This window comes from Pleurodeles waltl, chromosome 2_1, assembly GCF_031143425.1.
Source record: "Pleurodeles waltl isolate 20211129_DDA chromosome 2_1, aPleWal1.hap1.20221129, whole genome shotgun sequence".
In the NCBI taxonomy this organism is placed as follows: Eukaryota; Metazoa; Chordata; class Amphibia; order Caudata; family Salamandridae; genus Pleurodeles; species Pleurodeles waltl.
This window is the reverse complement of record NC_090438.1, coordinates 667,038,936-667,057,086: the sequence shown is the minus strand read 5'-3', so window position 1 is coordinate 667,057,086 and position 18,151 is coordinate 667,038,936. Positions and strand designations below refer to the sequence as shown.

The 18,151-nt window shown below is 41.5% G+C and overlaps 1 protein-coding gene across 1 annotated transcript in view; it reads right to left on the bottom strand.

Moving 5' to 3' along the window:
• Positions 1-260: 260 nt before the first annotated feature.
• SNRPD1 (small nuclear ribonucleoprotein D1 polypeptide) overlaps positions 261-18,151 on the bottom strand; it is a 31,706-nt gene continuing 13,815 nt past the window's right edge. The window contains exons 2-4 of the mRNA XM_069216284.1: positions 9,696-9,772; positions 3,825-4,016; positions 261-814 (exon numbers count right to left, since the gene is read on the bottom strand). Coding sequence (XP_069072385.1) covers positions 738-814; positions 3,825-4,016; positions 9,696-9,772 — 346 coding nt within the window. The 3' untranslated portion in view covers positions 261-737. The remainder of the gene's footprint in view (positions 815-3,824; positions 4,017-9,695; positions 9,773-18,151) is intronic.

Sequence of the window (18,151 nt, the reverse complement as noted above, 5' to 3'; positions counted from 1 at the left end):
AGCAGCACCTCTGTCCTCTGAAGGCTAGCAAAGGCAGAATGGATTCCCAGGTCAACTTTCCTAAACTCCCCAAGATGCAGTTTGAGTATTGGATAGCTGTGCTGTATGGCAGGCTGAGACCTAATAAAATGCTCCCCAAAAAAAAAAAAAAAAAAAAAAAAGTGCGTAGGATTTGGATACATTTGAATAGCTTAGGTACAGAATGTTGACAAATAAAATAATGTATTACGGGGAAATCAAGTCACTTCTCTCCCAACAGATATATCAAAGTTGCCTTTATTTCACTTGGACATTGCCAAAAGACCATACATGCCAAACATTGTGGGAAAAATACGTTTTTCCACTTTTAGATAATATCAACAGTCCGAATGAGGCGACTAAAATGGCGACAGGAACATACTATGTTGCAACTTAAATCAAAATATGATCCTCAAATAGGAATGTATACTTAAATAAGGTTTGTCATGTAGTGAAACCTAACATTTAATTTAATTTAACAAATGTTGAATAGCTGTAAGTCAAGGATTGAGCTACAATTAAGTAATCGTTTTGTCTCAAGTGGCAGAAAGACAGTTTGCCTTCATAAAGGGGTCATGTCTTTGAGAAAGAAAACTTAATGGATCCATAAAACAGTGGACCTTAACAAGAAAGACAAGTTGTGAGGATATACCAGTTTATTAAAAAACAAAAGCTGTACAAAATATTCAAATTTTTTGACATTTGTAAGTTGTGAAAAGTTATCGTCTGGGTCCCCCTCTGCCTCTTCCGCGGCCACGTCCTCTTCCACGACCTCGGCCTCTGCCTCTCCCAGCAACTGTGAATCACAAAGGCAGTAATTATGTTTTGGAACAAAAAACCCTGAATATTTACATAAATTTAAAGTAAATAAGAGTTCATAACATTTAAAACGAATACCGAATGAGTAATACATTTCGAAATTAGAAAGCCAACATATATAGACTGTCTGCAATGCACACGTTGAATCCAAATTTCTAAACATTAGTGGTTCAATCGCAATAAACTAGTCGGCTGTTCTAAGGCACGGGTTGTCCTTAGACTAATGTAACTCAGTCAAGTGTGGTGAGGGCAATGAAACTAATGTGTACACTTTCACCTTTACCGTTTACTACTGAGTGACCTCCCAGTCATCAAGTTTATATCAACTCCCATGGATGTCTGGGAGAATTAGTGTTAATTTCCTTTATTTTTTTAAACCTTGGTGTTATCAGTCGTTTGGTTTTACAATATGGCTATTAAAAGAACTTTAAAACGGCAACATTTGCTTTAAGAACGCTGCAAAATGATTTAATAAAGCTGAAAATTTCATTTTGCAGCTACAAAGTCCAGTAAGCAAAGCTGAGCGCAAGCATTTGCAAAGCCAATAGCTCTTGCCTTCCAGACCACTGCCTCTAGCGTTTTCGTCTGGTATGGAGTAAAATTATAGGGTGTGGAATTGTGTGCGGTGGAAAAAGAGTGGTATAAGGGCAAATTGTTTGTCGTTGAATGGAATTATGTGGAGTGGAGTTATGATGTGCTATGAAGAAGAAATATGTTGAGTGATATCAGGGTGTGAAGTGGCATGGACTGGGATTGTGTGGTTGCATTATGTTTTCTACAGTGGCAGCGTGGTGTGGAACTGTGGCGTGGAACTGTGATTGAGTGGAATTAAGTGGCATGCCATGGAGTGGAATCTTGGCGAGTGTATTTATGTGTTTTAGAGCAGAGCAGTTATATGTGGAGTGTAATTGTGTAGTGGAATTGTGTTGAGTGGTATTATACGAAGTGGAACTATGCAGCAAGGAGAGAAGTGGAATCTGTTGTATTGTAATGACATGGCATGGAGTGGATCTGCGTGCAGTTGCATTGTGCGGAGTGAAAGGAGATGTCAAAATGTGTTCTGTGGAGTTTTAACAGCGTAGCATAGAACTGTATGGGTTTCTGACAATATGCGCAGAGGATGGGTGGGAGAAGAGGGATGCAGCATGAGGAGATGGATTCAAAAGCAAGCTTCTCAGTGCAAACAGAGTAAGGAATGCCTCTGCCCCTCCCACACCTTTGCTGCACCACGTCATACGACACCCCCCTACTGGGCCCAACCTCTTCTGCGCCAACATCGCAGATTCGAAGTCTCCTGAGCTTTGTCTAGGCCGCACTTCTGGGTGTGAGGAAGAACAGGCACTCAGAATAGAGCAAAGCAGATGCTCTATGCATCACGCATGTCTCCTCTGTAACCTTGCTGCCCCCCTCGCTATTTCCAGAGACATCTTTAGTGGAAACTATCATTTCATCACAGTCTGCAGACTACAAAATAAGTACTTCGTGGATGCGGCAGTCAGTAGTCGCGTATGAGGTCTTGAAAGGTTTGTCAGACTAGCTATTGAAATACAAGTAGGATTGACTTTTCCCAATCACAAGTCTGACCAGTTCCTCTGTAAGGATGGCAGAGCAGGGGCACGTTCACACCTTTTCTATGTCGGTATGGTTAAAGGTACTGCAAGTCAAATTGTCTGTTGCTCCTAGAAGTGGCAGGGATTAGGGAAACGTAACACCATAAAACATAAATCCAATTAAAGAGACAACTGGAACGATTCAAACAAACGTGTATTTGACATATGCAGAGACCGTGGCTTAGCTGCTAGTGCTGTAAACTGTGGAACCATGGTTAGAGTCTTGGCGCAGGCTGAACATCAGGTGATTCTGGGCAAATCACTTGATCTTTCCGTGCGCAAAATGAGTGCACATGTGAAAAGCACTGCAACACCACCTTTGGGTAGAGTTCACTCTATATAAAAGCTGCAACTAAAACAAAAGTCAGAGGACGGGACAAAAGGTTTCCGACCACGGCTCATTCTTATGCTGGATTGGGGCACGGCAATGGGAGAGAGAGGAAACAAGCCAAGAGACAGAAGGAAGAAGATGAGCCATCTCAAAAGAGGCAGTCTGAAGTGGCTCAGCGAAAGGAGAAAAAAAAAAACACACACCCCCTCCCAAAAGTACAAGCAGCGTAACACGTAGTTTGACACACGTACTTTGGTCATGCGCTAGGAGAGGGCCACGTGCAACAAGAAGGAAGTGGCCTCCATAGAGCTGACTAGCAGGAAGGCGGCAACTGAGCGTGGCTTTGAAGCCATGTAATGATTAGTAATGGACGCTCTATAAGCCTACTAACAGTAAATATGTCTCAGAGACATAACTGTTTAGCTGTGGATATAATAAAAGTAGCACAATCAATTTCACATTTTTGTTTGGGTAAATTTCATTTAAAATTTAACTAAAAACTTACCCACAGTTGTGTAAATACGCACAGTCATTCTTGACGGATAAAAGTCGTAATGGTTACATTCCATTCCCATTTTATAGGTGCCAGAGATTCTGGATTCCTATCCATAAAGAGTTGGCAACTAATGGTCCTATGAAGGTAAGGTTTTTCTCTACTCGAGTACTGGGACAGGGAGGCAGGTAAAATACCAAAACAAAATCGCCTAAAGTGGCATCAGTTTGCCTATGCCCCCCAGAAACTTGCCGCAAACCATACATGGCAGCGTCATATCACCTGTATTAACTCCAACCTATTAGCGCATTAAAATATGCTGTAAAGGCTATTAAAAAATAAATAAAAAGTGCAATAATTTTGATAAAACTGGTTTCATGAAGGCCACCTTTTGAAAAGGTTTTTTCGAAGTATGCCTGATTTTCCTTTAGGGATCTACAGAGGACCATACATTGGCAGTACCTTTGTTGCTAGCAAATAGCAATTCCACACCAATGAAAGTAACAAACATCAACATTCCAATTTTTAGTTGCACATTTTAACAGAAACTCACCCGCTTCTCTCTTCTTGGATTTAACTTTCGGTTCAACATCAACCAGTAGTGTATCAAGGGGTAGACTGTCTGGCAGAATGAAGTATCGAATGTTATTGCCTCGAATACTTAATGTTTCCAACTGTACAGGCTCTCTGTTCTTCAAGGTCATTTTCACAGCTTTAAGATGTGTATTCATACTCACATCCACACCTAAAGTATATAAAGTATGAGGAAACAAACATGTGAGAAGTGCGCCAAATAAAACGTTGTCAAATTAAGCACAAAAAAAAGCAATTTGTGAAAACACAATGGGTGGAGAGGAGCACTGTTTTTCAATAAGCTTAAAGAGCATATTTAACCCACTATGAATTAACTGTCGCTGTAGTGGTCCCCCCCCCCATCCCCAGACAGTAACTGAAGCACCTCTGCTGGAGAAGGTGTGTTGGGGGGGTGGGGGGGGCAGGGGGAGAGGAAGCCATTAAAGTATTACATAAAGTCTAGAACCTTTAACTTAAAAAAAAAAAAAAAAAACATGGTGTAGGAGGCTAGCCCTCTATGTAGTGTGCAAAGCTAGGCACACTGCAGGGGGTCTGGGCAACTACACGTTTCTTTACAGGGGTAAAAATGAGATCACTTAATGCTCTAATTTGGAGCAGTTAGGCCAACCTTAGAGAAGTGCAAAGCATTTGTTGTACTCACAGCATTAATCTTGCAACTCACACACTCGAAGGAATAATTCGAGACCGATTTATAAAAATACTTCAGATTTTTCTATAAAGTTTAAGACCAAGGTCCTTAAAAATTGGTTAAGTACTTTGAGATATGATTTTTTTTTAAAGTTTAATTAAAAAATAGTCTTTTTGTGCGTGATTATGGAAGTGATCAAAGGAGGATCAGCTCTCCTTTTGCAGGTTGGTCGAGTCAGTCGGTGGGCACACCATGCCAGCTGGAGAAGTTCAGGCGGCCCCCGGTTCCAGTGGGAGCAACGGGGAAAGGTGTCTGAAGCTGGTGCAGGGCCCCTGCGCTTGACCACTTGGAAAGGCACTGCACAAGTAAGTTTAAAGGTGAATCCTAGGGGTCCTCTTGGTGTTGGTCGCAAGGGAAAGGGCGAGCCTTAGGGCACAGCTAGTTCTTTAGTGCAGGGCACAGGGCAGCCAGGTGCAGGGCGAATCAGTGAGCCAGTAGTTGTGCGCAAGGATGCCCTGAGAAGCAGGAAGTAGGCCGGGTCAAGGGTCAACAGGGGCACTCCGGCGAAAGGTTGGGGTTAAGCACTGGTCCTTTTTCAGTTCCAGGCGGACTGTTCTTTTCGTTGTCCGAAGTTAGGTGACCAACACCCAGGGTATTGGTATGGTTCGGCTGCTAGAGGGCACAGTGCCACCAAACTTGACACACTGGCAGGGTTTGTCCTCGTGGTACTCTGTGTGAAGTCTGCTGTTTCAGGTTCCAAAATTAGCATCCAGTCAATGAAGTGGACCTCACTGGCTTGTTGGTTCCTTGTGGATTTAGAGTGATACCTCCAACTCTGGTCAAGTTCTCTGGGTTTCTTAGTGTTGTCCAGCAGCTCCTTAGCAGCGATTGTCGAGTCCTGGGTAAAGCAGGTAGAGTTTGGCACCTTTTCATTGATGCAGCAGGTCCACAGTGCTCATGCATTGGATCTTCTTGGTGTTAATCTTCTGTCCATCGTACCAGGGATTCCCACTAAATACTGAATTTAGTGGGTGTTTTAGGGGAATCTAGTAGTGACTAATGGGTCATTTACCTTAGGGTGGCTACACCCACTAAGTGACCATTTCCCTACACCTGATTGGCTATTTTCCTTCTATTCAAGATGAAGTAAAATTAAGTGCTTGCAGGCAACACCATAGGGGTGGTGCATGCCAGGGAGGGGGGTGTTAGCCCATCCTGGTTGGAGGTGATTTGTTCTTCATCTCAGAAAAGGATCTCTCACCCCAAGGCTGTAGACTGGCAGTGGCAGGCTTTCTAAGACAATCAGCAACCATGCCAAGTTAGTTAGCTTTTGCATTGGGCACCGCAAAGGTGACCCTCGGGTACATTTAGTAATAAATCCAATACTGGTACAAGTTTGGATTTAGCATTCTGAGTTGTTTGATACCAAACAACCCAGGGTTCAGAGTGGCCATCACATAGCTGTGAAACTCTTATTGACCAATGGCCAGCACATGTATTAAAATGGCTGCTATGTTAACTCACTGTGTCCCAGGTTTGGAAAGGACACAGTGGAGGCATATTTCTCATGCAGCTATGCCCTCAAACACAGTATAGTGCATTCTGCCCTAGGGCTGGAAGGACCACCAGAGGTGTCTTACCCATAGTGTATAGTGGACATGGCACACACGCAGTTTGCATTTTAGGTTTGCCCCACAGTACTCAGCCCTCAATGGTAGGACTGGGTGCATGACTCTAGACCAGTGGTCTAGAAACGTGTTAATGCCAAGACCACAGATGGACAAAAATAAAAATAAAAAATCATTGCACGCCCCCCAACCCCCTTTTTTTTTTTTAGCATTTCACTATTATTGTATAAAGCTGGCAATGTTTAAATAAGTCTAGACTTATTTAAACATTGCAGTTAAGTACGGTTACCTTTTTAAAAATGCAATAACATGTTTCTGCTTAAAACAAAAGCCATGTTATCTGTATATTGTTTCTTTTGGCCAGAGTGTCACTGGCACCAAGTTGCACCTTGTTATTGATCCCTTAAAGGGCAAAACTAGCTCTAGCCCTAGCCCTAGGTTGCTTGTGATCCGGTTCCGTGAGGACCCGGATGGGCAGTTCGAGCTGAACTGTTTCCATCAGAAGCAGGGTCAAGGCAGATTTACATATGACTGTCCACACAAAGGTGGCATGTAACCAAAAGGGCAATGGGCTGAGATGCTACCCCAAGCGACTGCCAGTGTTAAGACAAACTGTAAGCGTTTCTCCAATCAACTTGGGTGTCTCATCCCAGGAGAGGTCAAGTAGCTACTAGATATGCAGGTGCATTGGAGTCTGGCCCCTGAACAACTGTACAAATCTTTTCCTACGATCTAAATGTTGAATTACATTCAAAAAGTGCAGTGCACACAATTAGGCTTTGATGTCAACACTACCTCACAAAATGAGAAATGTAAAGTAAACTGCACTAATTCATACAATATACAGTTAATGTACTGTTCCATTTATCACCTTCACAACTTCCAGGTAAGCATAGTCTCCAATGATTTGTGGCTTCTTCCTAAAACTTAAAGCATTGGCAAAGCAAATGTGGCACTCAAAAGCAGTTTATCAGCACTGCATGTACAAATACCATTTAGCACTAAAAATTATATCTCATTGGCTTAGTCAATGCTAGGGGGGAAATACATGCATGAGATAAACAAGTGAATATGACAAACAGATTGAAAATCAAGTGTATTTTTTAGATGTACAATACTACCCTGTGCATTCCAATGTAAGCACTTCTTGGAAGGCGGAAGGCTATTCCAAATAGCCTGTAATGACTAATACTCCAGGGGGGATAAAGCCCAGTTGATGTACGTTTTAACAAATTGCAAACAATAGCTTGCATAGGTGGTAAATGAGTTGTTTCAAGAACATAGGTTGGGGCCATTTGTTTTTGTAGGCTGAGGGCCCAGGAGCCAACCAGCTACCAAACGGTATATCCAGGGTGATGGGACCAACCTTGATGAAGTCTTACTGTTATTCAGAAATGTAACTGCAGACTCCAAGTTTTGCAAAGAGTCTCGGGATTTGCAAGTTACACTGGAGCAGCCTCAGAAAGCCATAATTTATTTTCCCTCTAAATTGGAATAAAACTTTAAAAGAAAATGTGCTGGTCTAAAAAACATATCTACCAGATATTTGGTGTGCCAAAATGTTCCCAAGCTTTCTTTAACAGGTTCAGAAGAAATCACCTATTCTAAAAAAAATTTAAGGAGTGGTTGAAATATCCCATTTTGTGGTTGGTAGGCTTTTAACATGTGGGGAAAAAACAGGCGAGACACCCCTAAGTGAAAACCCAAAGACACAGCTCTAAAAACTATACAAAATAATGATTTCAGCAAGGGGTACATTTGTGCAGACTACAAAGGTTTTCTCCCAAATAAAACAACTGACTTTACAAAATAGTGAAAATAAACGGCAACTCCCTCAGAGGTGTAGTAGAACACCATCGTTCCAGTCGTAGTAACACAGAAGTTTCATAGTCTGTCCAAAATCACGTAGAAACACTTGGCCATCAGCTGCTCATTTGCTTGCAGCAAGATTTATTTGCGTACCAATCTTTTTTTGGGGGAACCAAGAATCTGAGTTCATAGGCAGGAAATTCTTTTTTGTAACAGTGTAAATCTGTTCAGTAGTTTCGGAGTTATTAAAAGGGAAAATTATAGATATCTAGGCACGCTGGCAGGAGGGGAAGAGGAGGGGGGTGTTCTTATGGGGTCCCCTATGAGCAAAAATTGCTAAATTTTTTTGCCCGATCTGCAGATCCATTGCGGAGTTCAGCACAACCACCAGTGTATGTTTGCGATGGAGACTCAGATCAGAAGAAGAATAAAAAATAAAAAAATTACAACCACTTGCCAAACCCCTGCCGCACATGGCCAAAGTACAACTATAAATATAACTATAACTGCTAAATTTCCATGGTTTTGTGCAGGTAAAACTTGAACCCAACTATAACGTCCCTGTAACCATTTTTTTTTTTTCGCGATATGCACCCTCGACATGCAGTTTTTTCGTAACATTTTCTACTGTAAATATTACATTGATATTATCTGAGACCTTCACAGTGAGCTTTTACATTTCAGCGTTTATTTTTTGCCCTTTATGACCGCAAGACAAAAAAATCCCAACAACCTAAATCATGTTGTAATGAGATCACCCGTATCCTAATCACACGTATACTCGCTCAGACCACTTCACCACATATATGCTACATTTTGCCAACTGTTCTACAATTTTAACATGAATGCAGCTTATGTGACCAATTAGTTTTGTCAAAGTCCTTGCCATCGATTTAAGTCGCAGGGAGCACATCTTAGGATTCTGCCACACCGGATGCAAGGCATTTATTTTGGCTTCAGAAAATAGCTTGCATTGATACCAATACTTTAAGCGTCTCCTTTACACCTGCAAGATAAAATTTGTATTTGCTCCAGAGATGCATGCCACTTACATCCCACCCAAACACCACCAGTAAGATTTTACCTGCATGAGACCCAATAATCAGAATTAGCAGTTCCCACTGTAAATAGTTGGAAAACACTGTGTAGTGCGGAAAATTATTCATTTTTTTCATGCTATTGCCCACCTCTAAATAATGCCTATAGTTTGAGGTTTATTTCTTAAGTGAAGATAAAACACACGAACATTACGAGTATTTAAAGACCTTCTCTTGATAACCTTTTCCAAATATGTCTGAGCAGGATGTGACAAATGCCAAGCAGGAAGGACAAGCAAATCATAAGAGATCAATAGGATCGATTTAAGACAATAAAATGTACTTGCATAGCTGCAATGACTCAGCACCTAGAGAGTATTAGTAATAAATCTCCCCAGCACCACGACTTATTACACACAAAAACCCCCCCAAAAAATAAATCCACAGCTTTAACAAGTATTAGAAATTCCAATATTTGTATCCAATTAGCAACTGCTGAGATAATAGTGTATTTTCAGAACTCAAATATACTCTGTAATTCAACCAAGTAAAAGCTTTCAATTTAGTAGGCTGGGTGGGAAACAGGGAAGCTACTTATAGATAGCTGGAGAGGTACCAGTAGCTCACCAATAAAACCAGGGAGCAATCAGTTAACCTAAATGTCCAACAAGCCTCCGCCAGGAAATGTGACCAGTTAGCAATGAAGAAAACTCTTGTGTGTAAATTACCTGTAATTGTTCCATGAACCTGTGTTCCATTTTTCAGTTCTACAGTAACTGTTTCATGGCTTAATTTCATCAAGAACCTGGAGGGGAATAAAAACACCATCAGCATTTCAATGAGTGAGCTAACAATTATGCAGACGTTGTTAAGTAAGCAACCTATACAAGAAATATATCTTTGCAGGGTACTCAAAGGCGGAGACAGCAAAGATGAAACAATGTCTAAAAAAAAAGGACTAAACTCTGGGATAGAAAAGGCGCAGTTCCTGTGGCACATTAGCAGACTCAGATTTGGTGTCTGAAAGTGCAAATATACAGCTTTGCTAAGGCAAGGCCTAACAATTCACTTCTAACATATATATTCTGAAGGAGGAAAATGATGAATGGCCTCATTAACAGTACAAGACGACAATGTCTTGAACTACTGGCCAGCCTAGAATCAAAGCACTCAGGAGCATTAACATCTAAATCTCAACTATTTCCAAGATATTGCAGGGGTGTGGAACTTGTATAGCCTGATGCCCAGGCCATTTTTCAAGGTCAGACTCTTTGGCTGGAAATTAAAGGGGAAGGGGAAAAAGTTTAACAATATGAGGATACATTTAATGCTCCCAGAATGCCCGGATGAGATGCAAATGTTTGCAGAAGCTTGTCATCAAGATGATTTGCTTTCAAAATAAAGTGTTCAGATAAAAATGCAATTAGGAAAAAATGGTTTTGCTAAGTTACTGTGCAATTTTAGGTACCAATTTTTGAAGCATCGTTTAGTAAAACGTGTCGAAGCATGCTAGTATTTAAAAAAAATATTAATAGTGAAAAAAACAGTGTAAACGGTTTCAAGATTACAGAAAACATGAAAATGAACAAGCATTGGCAAAGCCAACCGATCTGAAATCTTTTGGTTTTGTCAATTCGTGTCTTGTTTTGACCTGGCTTTTGTGTTAAAAATAAATAAATAAAAAACAAAACAAAACACTTTGTTGTGGGAGCTGCAAGGCCCTTACCATTGTGACAAGCACTGGCAAAAGCAAAAAGTTTAGCTTTTTCTCAAAAGCACAAAAATGCAACATTAGTTCCAGACACTGAACAAAACTACTTTGTGTGCCAATATGCTCTCTGTGTAAAAGCAGAATTTTATCTACCACTTAAAGCCAGATGATAGATGGAGAGAGGGGGGAATTTTAAATAAAAACAAAAAGGTCTTTGTTAACGCCAGACCTAATTGGGGACCCAATTCTTAAAGAAAGTCTCAAAAGTGAAGCCATGGTATACTTCTTTGCATTAGTGCAAATTGTGACTCATGAATTCACATGAAGATCATGAAGTCGCAGCCCCTAGAAAATATTTGTGAACTGTATTTTAGCATGAGCAAACGTGCAGCTTTGCTCATGCAAAAATCTATTGATCGTTTATTAGTTTTTCCCACCAACCACCCCCCCTTCCCCCCCCCCCCCCCAAACTCTGGAAGAACCTCTACGTCTCCTCCAAAATGTTGGTCAAACCATTTCAGTACACACACACACACAGTCTATAGCACTAGGACCCTCAATTTGCTAGATAGCTAAACCACTTTTCAATATTTGCAAATATGAGTCCAAGATATTTATATTCATTGACCTGCTCCACAGATGTTTTATTTAAATACCACATAAATTACATCTGAAGTCCTAAGTTTGTTTTCCCACGGTTACAATAAGTTTGTTAAATGTGCAATAGGAATGCATAGCCTGTAACTTTATTTGAAGGCCTACTGATGTATAATCTATTATAATAGGATCATCAGACAACGTGTAATGCACTTATTTTCAGAGAAACGTTTATTTCTCTGCGTATTTGGCAGGTAAGAAATTAACTGGCTGAAAAGAAGAGGAGCTAACATGCAGCCCTGCATTAGACAAGTGTATAGCAGGGATCTCTCCCCCCCCCCCCCTCCCCCAGACAACACAACAGTACCATTTCGGTTTACCTGTACAGTTTCCATGGAAGGCCCCATTTACGGAGTTTCACCCAAAGGATATCACAGTCAATACTGTCACAAACTGCCCAGAAGTCAACAAAGCAGCTCAGTTTAACTGTTTCCACAGATCTCCTAGCCGCTCTGCTCTCAACAGGGCAAATCAATGATCTACTTTGCCTAAAACCCTCTTGCTGAACTGTGATAATTCTGGCTCCAGAAGTCAATTCATCAAGTTGTCTCAAAGCTTTGTGCTCTGGTCTTGGGGGATATGCTCAGGAGGGATATTAGTCTAGAATTTGCAAGGCCAGAACTTGAGCCTCTCCTATGAACTGGCTTTACGATTGCCGTAATCCAGGAATTAACCTTGCTACCAACATCTCATTTAAAACTAGCATTGGCAAAGCCAATAAGTTTAGTGTATGCAAGATTTACTGGCTTTGCAAATGTTTTTTTGACATGTTGCACAGTAGCCCCGTCTACTGTACAACATGGCTAAAGTCAATGAGGAAAAAAAGAAGCGATAAGGCGTGCCCAGAGGTAATCGTGCCAGTGTTTTCCTCTCCTTTACTTTCAGCAACACTGCACCGCAGTGCAGGTTGCTGTGCAATATGGCTTAAAGTAAATTTTAAAAAACACAATGAGCAGAGCAGCTGTGAGGACCCCAGTGCAAGAAGCCTCGAACAGGTAATCTGAGTATAACAAGTCATCCTCTCTTTAGAGCATTGAAGATAAAGCGCATTTGCTCAAGCAGTGGTGTGCCAATGGAGCACTTTGTACATTACAAGGCACATTCGTATGCTACAGCTCTAAGAGAATTTTTTTTTGAACCCGTTTCAGATTAAAACTAAATGCAAACGAAGAACCCACACATTTGAGGTGCCTCACCCTCTCACTTATCTAGAAGAAACCAAGGAACGTGAAATTTCTTACCTGTAGGTGTAATTTTGTAGCTTGAATTTTCTGGATTCACAAGCTGTGCATTATTCCACCATCTACTGGATGGGTCTAGAATCCTCCACTGTATTGTAGTCGTTTTTTTAATTTTGTTTGTTGGGGGTGTTGTCAAAACCACCAGTTGGTGTCCCCTTGTGACATTCTCGTACTTCCTCCCAGTGTTCCCACCTTTGGTTGCCATCTTTAGATTCTACCCCTCCTCCCCCCCAATCTTTTTTCTTCTTCCATCTTCTTGGGGGGGGGGGGGGGGGGGGGGGGGGAGGGTCACTTGTGATTCCAGAAAATTCTCCAAGCTCCAAAACTACACCCATAGGTAGTTGACTAAGTTTTGTAGCATGAATCCTTTCTGGATTAGACTTGCTGTGCATTGATTTTAAAGGAATTTTACTCCTGTGGTGGTTGGGTTGAAGATGGGCATTGACTTAACAGATATATCACCCTCTGACCTACTTAGGCTTCTTTGTTCATTTAGATATCAATACAATAATGTCTTGTGAACGTGTGTACTGATGACCATGTTGCTGCCATGCAGATTTCCTGTAGTGGAGTATTTGATAATAAATTTTTTTTTTTTAAAGCAATGGTTACTCCTTTCTTTCGTGTAGTGTGTGCTCATGACACTATCTCTCCCACATTTGTATGAAACAATTTGTTTGCACAATCCATGTTGCTATGGGGTTCTTAGTGGCTTCCCAAATAAGTATCGGCAAAAGACACAAATAGTTATTGAGTTTTCTTAAAAGGCTTGGTCATTTCAATGTAGTACATGATCAATCGTCTTGCATCCAATGTTTGCAAAGTTCTTTCAGCAGGGGTCTTTGGGTTTTGAAAAATGCATGGAATCTGTATACTGTGATCAACATGAAACGGCGACACCAACTTTGGTGCCAATTGTGGGTCTGTTCACATGACAATTGTGTCCATGTGAATTTGAAAATACAGTTCCTGTATCATGTTTGTAACTCATTCTGTATAGTGAGGTAATGGCTACAAAAAAAAAAAAAAAATGCAGTTTTTAAAGTGAACATCTGCAAAGAAGCCTTGTGTGATGGCTCAAAAGATCTTTTCATGAATTGAGTTAGTACCACATTTAGGTTCCATGTTGGTGCTGACTTTCTCCTCAGTGGAGCGATTATTTTTGCTCCTTCTAGGAATCACTTTACTACTGGTGCTGGGAAGAAACTTCTTGCTATATATTCCCTTGTGTATGCCACTACTGGTGCTAGATGACTCAAGGATGCAAGACCTCCTTGAAGAGATGTGTTAAGTATTTTAGAAATGTCTTTTCTCTTGTGCTTTTCTTCCCAAATCCTTTTCGTACACACCAAAGGGGTGTTTTCTTGTCTCTCAATGCCATGATCTTTTAGATAACTTTAAATGCCCAAATTATAAGTCTTCAGGAGCCATGCTGTTGGGTATTACACCCAGAGCCAGAATCATTCAACCTAACTCGCCTTTCATTGACAACAGATCCTGTTGTCTGGATAGCCTTTGGACTCTCCCATGAGCTAATTGTATTATCTCAGTGTACCAGGTTTGTGATGCAATTAAAATTAAGATCATGTGACTCCTCTTGCATTTATTGATTTCTCTGTGCCACAACGGGATTGGAATGAAAAACACATGCAAATGTCCCTGACCAGTTTATTGAAAGGACATTCATCAGTGATCAATGGTGCGGTTGTCTGGAGGCAAAGTAATGCCATGCCGTGTTTTGTGGGGTTGCAACCAGGTCTAAAGTTGGTGTGCCCCACCCCTGAAAGAAACTTTCTACTACTGATTGGCTGAACTCCTGTTTGTGGGAGTATGATCCTTGTCTGCCTCAAAAATCGTCTCCTCCCAGTGCATGTATCGTCTGAATCTCCATGTTCCTTTGTATTGCCCATTTCCAGAGTAGCTGAGCTAGCCTCGATAGGGGCGGGGATCGAGTCCCTCCCTGCTAGTTGATGTAAAAACATTGTTGTTGTATTGTCTGTTTGAATCAATATTGTCACCCCCCAAAGAAGTTCTGGAATGCTTTAGGATGAAGTGCTCTACTGTATCCATTTCCTTCCAAATTCCTCTTACTTTGAGGGACCCCATGTGTGCTCCCCGTCCCACCTGAGCGGTGTCTGTTACTGTCACAGATAGAGTTGGTTGTGTAAAAGCTCTTCCATGTGTAATGCTTTCTCTGTTCCACCATGCTAGCTGTGTGACTACCAATAGATCTTCCAAACTCCTCGCTGCCTATGATCACAGATTTTAAAGCCAATCCTGGGTCTCACATATGGGATTAACAGAATGCATGATGCCATCTTTCCTAATAGATTCCCCACTGTCCTCTGTCAGAGCTCACCTCTTGCAGTAATGGTCAATGTCTTCCAGAAGGGATTGGGTTCTTTTATCATTTAGGAAGGCTCTCCCTTGTATTGAGTTTAGTCTGGCTCTGAAAAAAATATTTTTCTGTTCTGGCTCTGGAGAGGACTTTTCTATGTTCAGTGAGAAACCTAGTGTGTACAATGTCTTCTTTACCCATTGGAAGTCCTGGATGCATTCTTGGTATGAGTTTGCTCTTACTATCCAGCTGTCAAGGTAAAGATATACATGTATTCCCACCTATTACTGCCATGGCTTTTGGTAACCACTCTTGGTGCGGATTTTATTCAAAATGCCAAAGCTGAAGTGATAGTGTATTCCGTTGACCACAAACCTTCGTTATTTCCTGTGCTTTGCATTTATTGGGATGTGAAAGTAAGCGTCCTTCAAGTCTAGTGCTGGCATGTAATCCCCCTCTTGTAGTTGTGGTATGTGTTCTTGTAAGGTTGTCATTTTCAATTTGAGTTTTTATAAACTTGTTTATGAATTTGAGGTCCAATATTGGGTGTAACGATCCATCTACCTTTGGAATTAAGAAATACATTGAATAACTGCCCTTGCTGATTTATTGTTTTGGGACTAGTTCTATTGTCCATTTGTTCAATAACTCCTTGACCTAGAGTAGACAAGCCATTTCCTCTTTTGAGTATAGCTTCTTCTTTGGTCCTCTTACTGAAGGAATCTGGTTAGTTTTATGCAATAAATCGAATTGCATTTAAGATCCACTCGTCTGAAGTTATTTAACAAATCAATGGGGGGGGGGGGGGGGGAGGACCGTGAGGTTAATGGTCCAGTGTACAGTCTCCCAACTGTAGTAATCATGAAACGTAAAAGGGTACACTGTTCCAATGCATTGAAAGAATACCAGAAGACCTAGTTCTACAGGAGCAAGAACACTCATGCATTACAATGGACGACTGGCTTCATCATCGGGAACGCTCCTCCCAAGGCCGGCACTGCAATGCCGGACGGGCTCCACGGAGGGGGCTCTTAACCATATTGCTCTTATAGTGGCTTATAAGTTCAGGTCATATAGATGATACCCTATTCCAGGTACCAAAGCAAAATGTAGACAACAGAAAAAGGGTCAAATTGGTTATCCATCTCGAGGACACATCATAAATTTAATCAGTATAAGTGAGATGAAGACCAAGATTAAAAAACCAAAGTGAAAGTAAAATGATGAGTGACCATGCTCAATTACTCAACAAGAAGGCACTTTTAATGAAGTTATTTTCTGCTACTGCTAAAGGAAGTCTTAACGTTCCACTGACTGGTGTGCTGTGTTTTACGTCCAATTGAATGTTCTTTTCTTTCACTGATGTTATTTGTGAAAGTCTTGCATTTCCTGTGCAGCCACTTATGGGAGGGTTGCACCGTATCTGTTTTTTTTTTTTTTTTGTCATCTCCCCCTGGTTCTTCCTCGAAAGTAATTGCGTCCCTGTGGCAGTTTAGATGCTACTCTGAAAGCCTTAATGAGAGCTCCCTGCCTGGAAGTTGCCTCTTGAGGTTGGCCATCGTGTCACAAATGCTCCCCTTCATAATCCACCTCGAAACCGCAGTGTGCCAATGGATTTTGCTGCTTTTGTCCTTTCTTTTAAGCCGGTTGAGACTTTCGGCCTCTGAGTTTCCAAACAATTGTGGTCCATCGAAGGGGGTGTTTGATATTTGCCTGAACTTCTGGCTTAAAACATGAGACTCTCAGGTGTGTGTGTAGTCTCTGCGTGATCCCCATCCTCATCTAGCGGCTCGATGTGTCTGCTGCATTTAAAAGCAGATTTCAAACATGTATTGCCCTTTTTATGGTCGAGCCTGCGAGTGTGCATGCTAGCGCATGTGTCTCACTTGCAAAACTTTGTTGTGTTCTGTAAAGGGCTTGAAGCCCGCCTGCCGCTCACCATTTGTTGGTTTGCGTGGCACTCTTCTTTAAAGCCTTGTAATTCATCAAGGCACACCTGCCATCACTTCCGTTTCTCTGTGCGGATCAGGGATCAAGCCCGTCTGCTGCTACTGATGTGACAGAGGAGCTATTTGTTCTATTTAACTTCTAGTGCCCCGCATCAGGAAGCTATTGACTAGCAAAATGGTTCCCAGCAGGACAAACAAAATTGCAAAGTTATTTTTTTTAAAGCTTTCTTTTATTTTGCCAAGTCGTCTTTTCTCAATTTCTACTCACGTTTTCTTTTCACTTGCGGGGACTGTTGTCAAAAGAGGACAATTAAATCGTTCTAAATATGAGAGACCTACTGCATTGCAAATGTTTGTTCTGTACTGTTCAGGGAGGTATTTTAACTGCTCTCTCATTTCCTCCCAATGCTTATAAGCATGTCTGAGTAGTGCATTAGAGTTTGCAAAGTGCCACGGGTTTGCAGCACTACATTCAAATCTGTGACACACTGGTTCCATCTTCTAGCTCCCCTTTTCCAGTGGAGGCCCCGAGGTTGAGGGTGGCCCTCTTTCTGGCTGTCGATATGATTACAGAGTCGGCAAGGAGAGTGTTATATATATGCAGGGTCCTTGGAGAGATATTTATATTCCTTTTTAACCCTTGGAGTCACAGCTCTACAAGTGGCTGGTTCCTCAAAAGCTTCCCTCCGCTGGTTGAGAATGCTTGGGAGCATGGGTAGAAATTGTCTCCTTTCCTGACTTCGCATCAATGTTTCCAGTAGCAAGCATGATTGTAGCTTCTCCTTGAGCTTTACATAAAATCAACAGCATAATTTTTGTGACCAGATTGTACATTTCAATATCATCTGGGGGTGAGGGCTTTGAAGGGTAAGATTCTATACCCTCTGCAAGCAAGTTTGCCTCCAAGTCTTACCATTCTTCATCAATGTATTCACCTTCCTCTGACGCGTTTTGGCATCAAAGCATTTTCAAGAATTCTGATATATTGGAGGCTTTCGTTGAATTCCTCCCTACTCTGAAGAAGTGCAGACATTTTGGCCATGGTTCTTTCCCTGTTTCTTTTTATGTCAGCCTGTTTTTCGAGGCTTAGGACCTTTGTTTTCACTGAACCCTCTTTTGACAATGACTCAGTTGGCAAGCTTTGATGTTGTGCTTTTGACATTGATGTGTCTTTCTCCCTTCAGTCCTCCAACGTTACGTGTTTTTTTCCTGAGCCCACCCCCCCCATCCTTCACAAAAGGGCTCTGTGAGACACCTTTTCATTGGTGCTGCCTAGGGGTGGCGAATG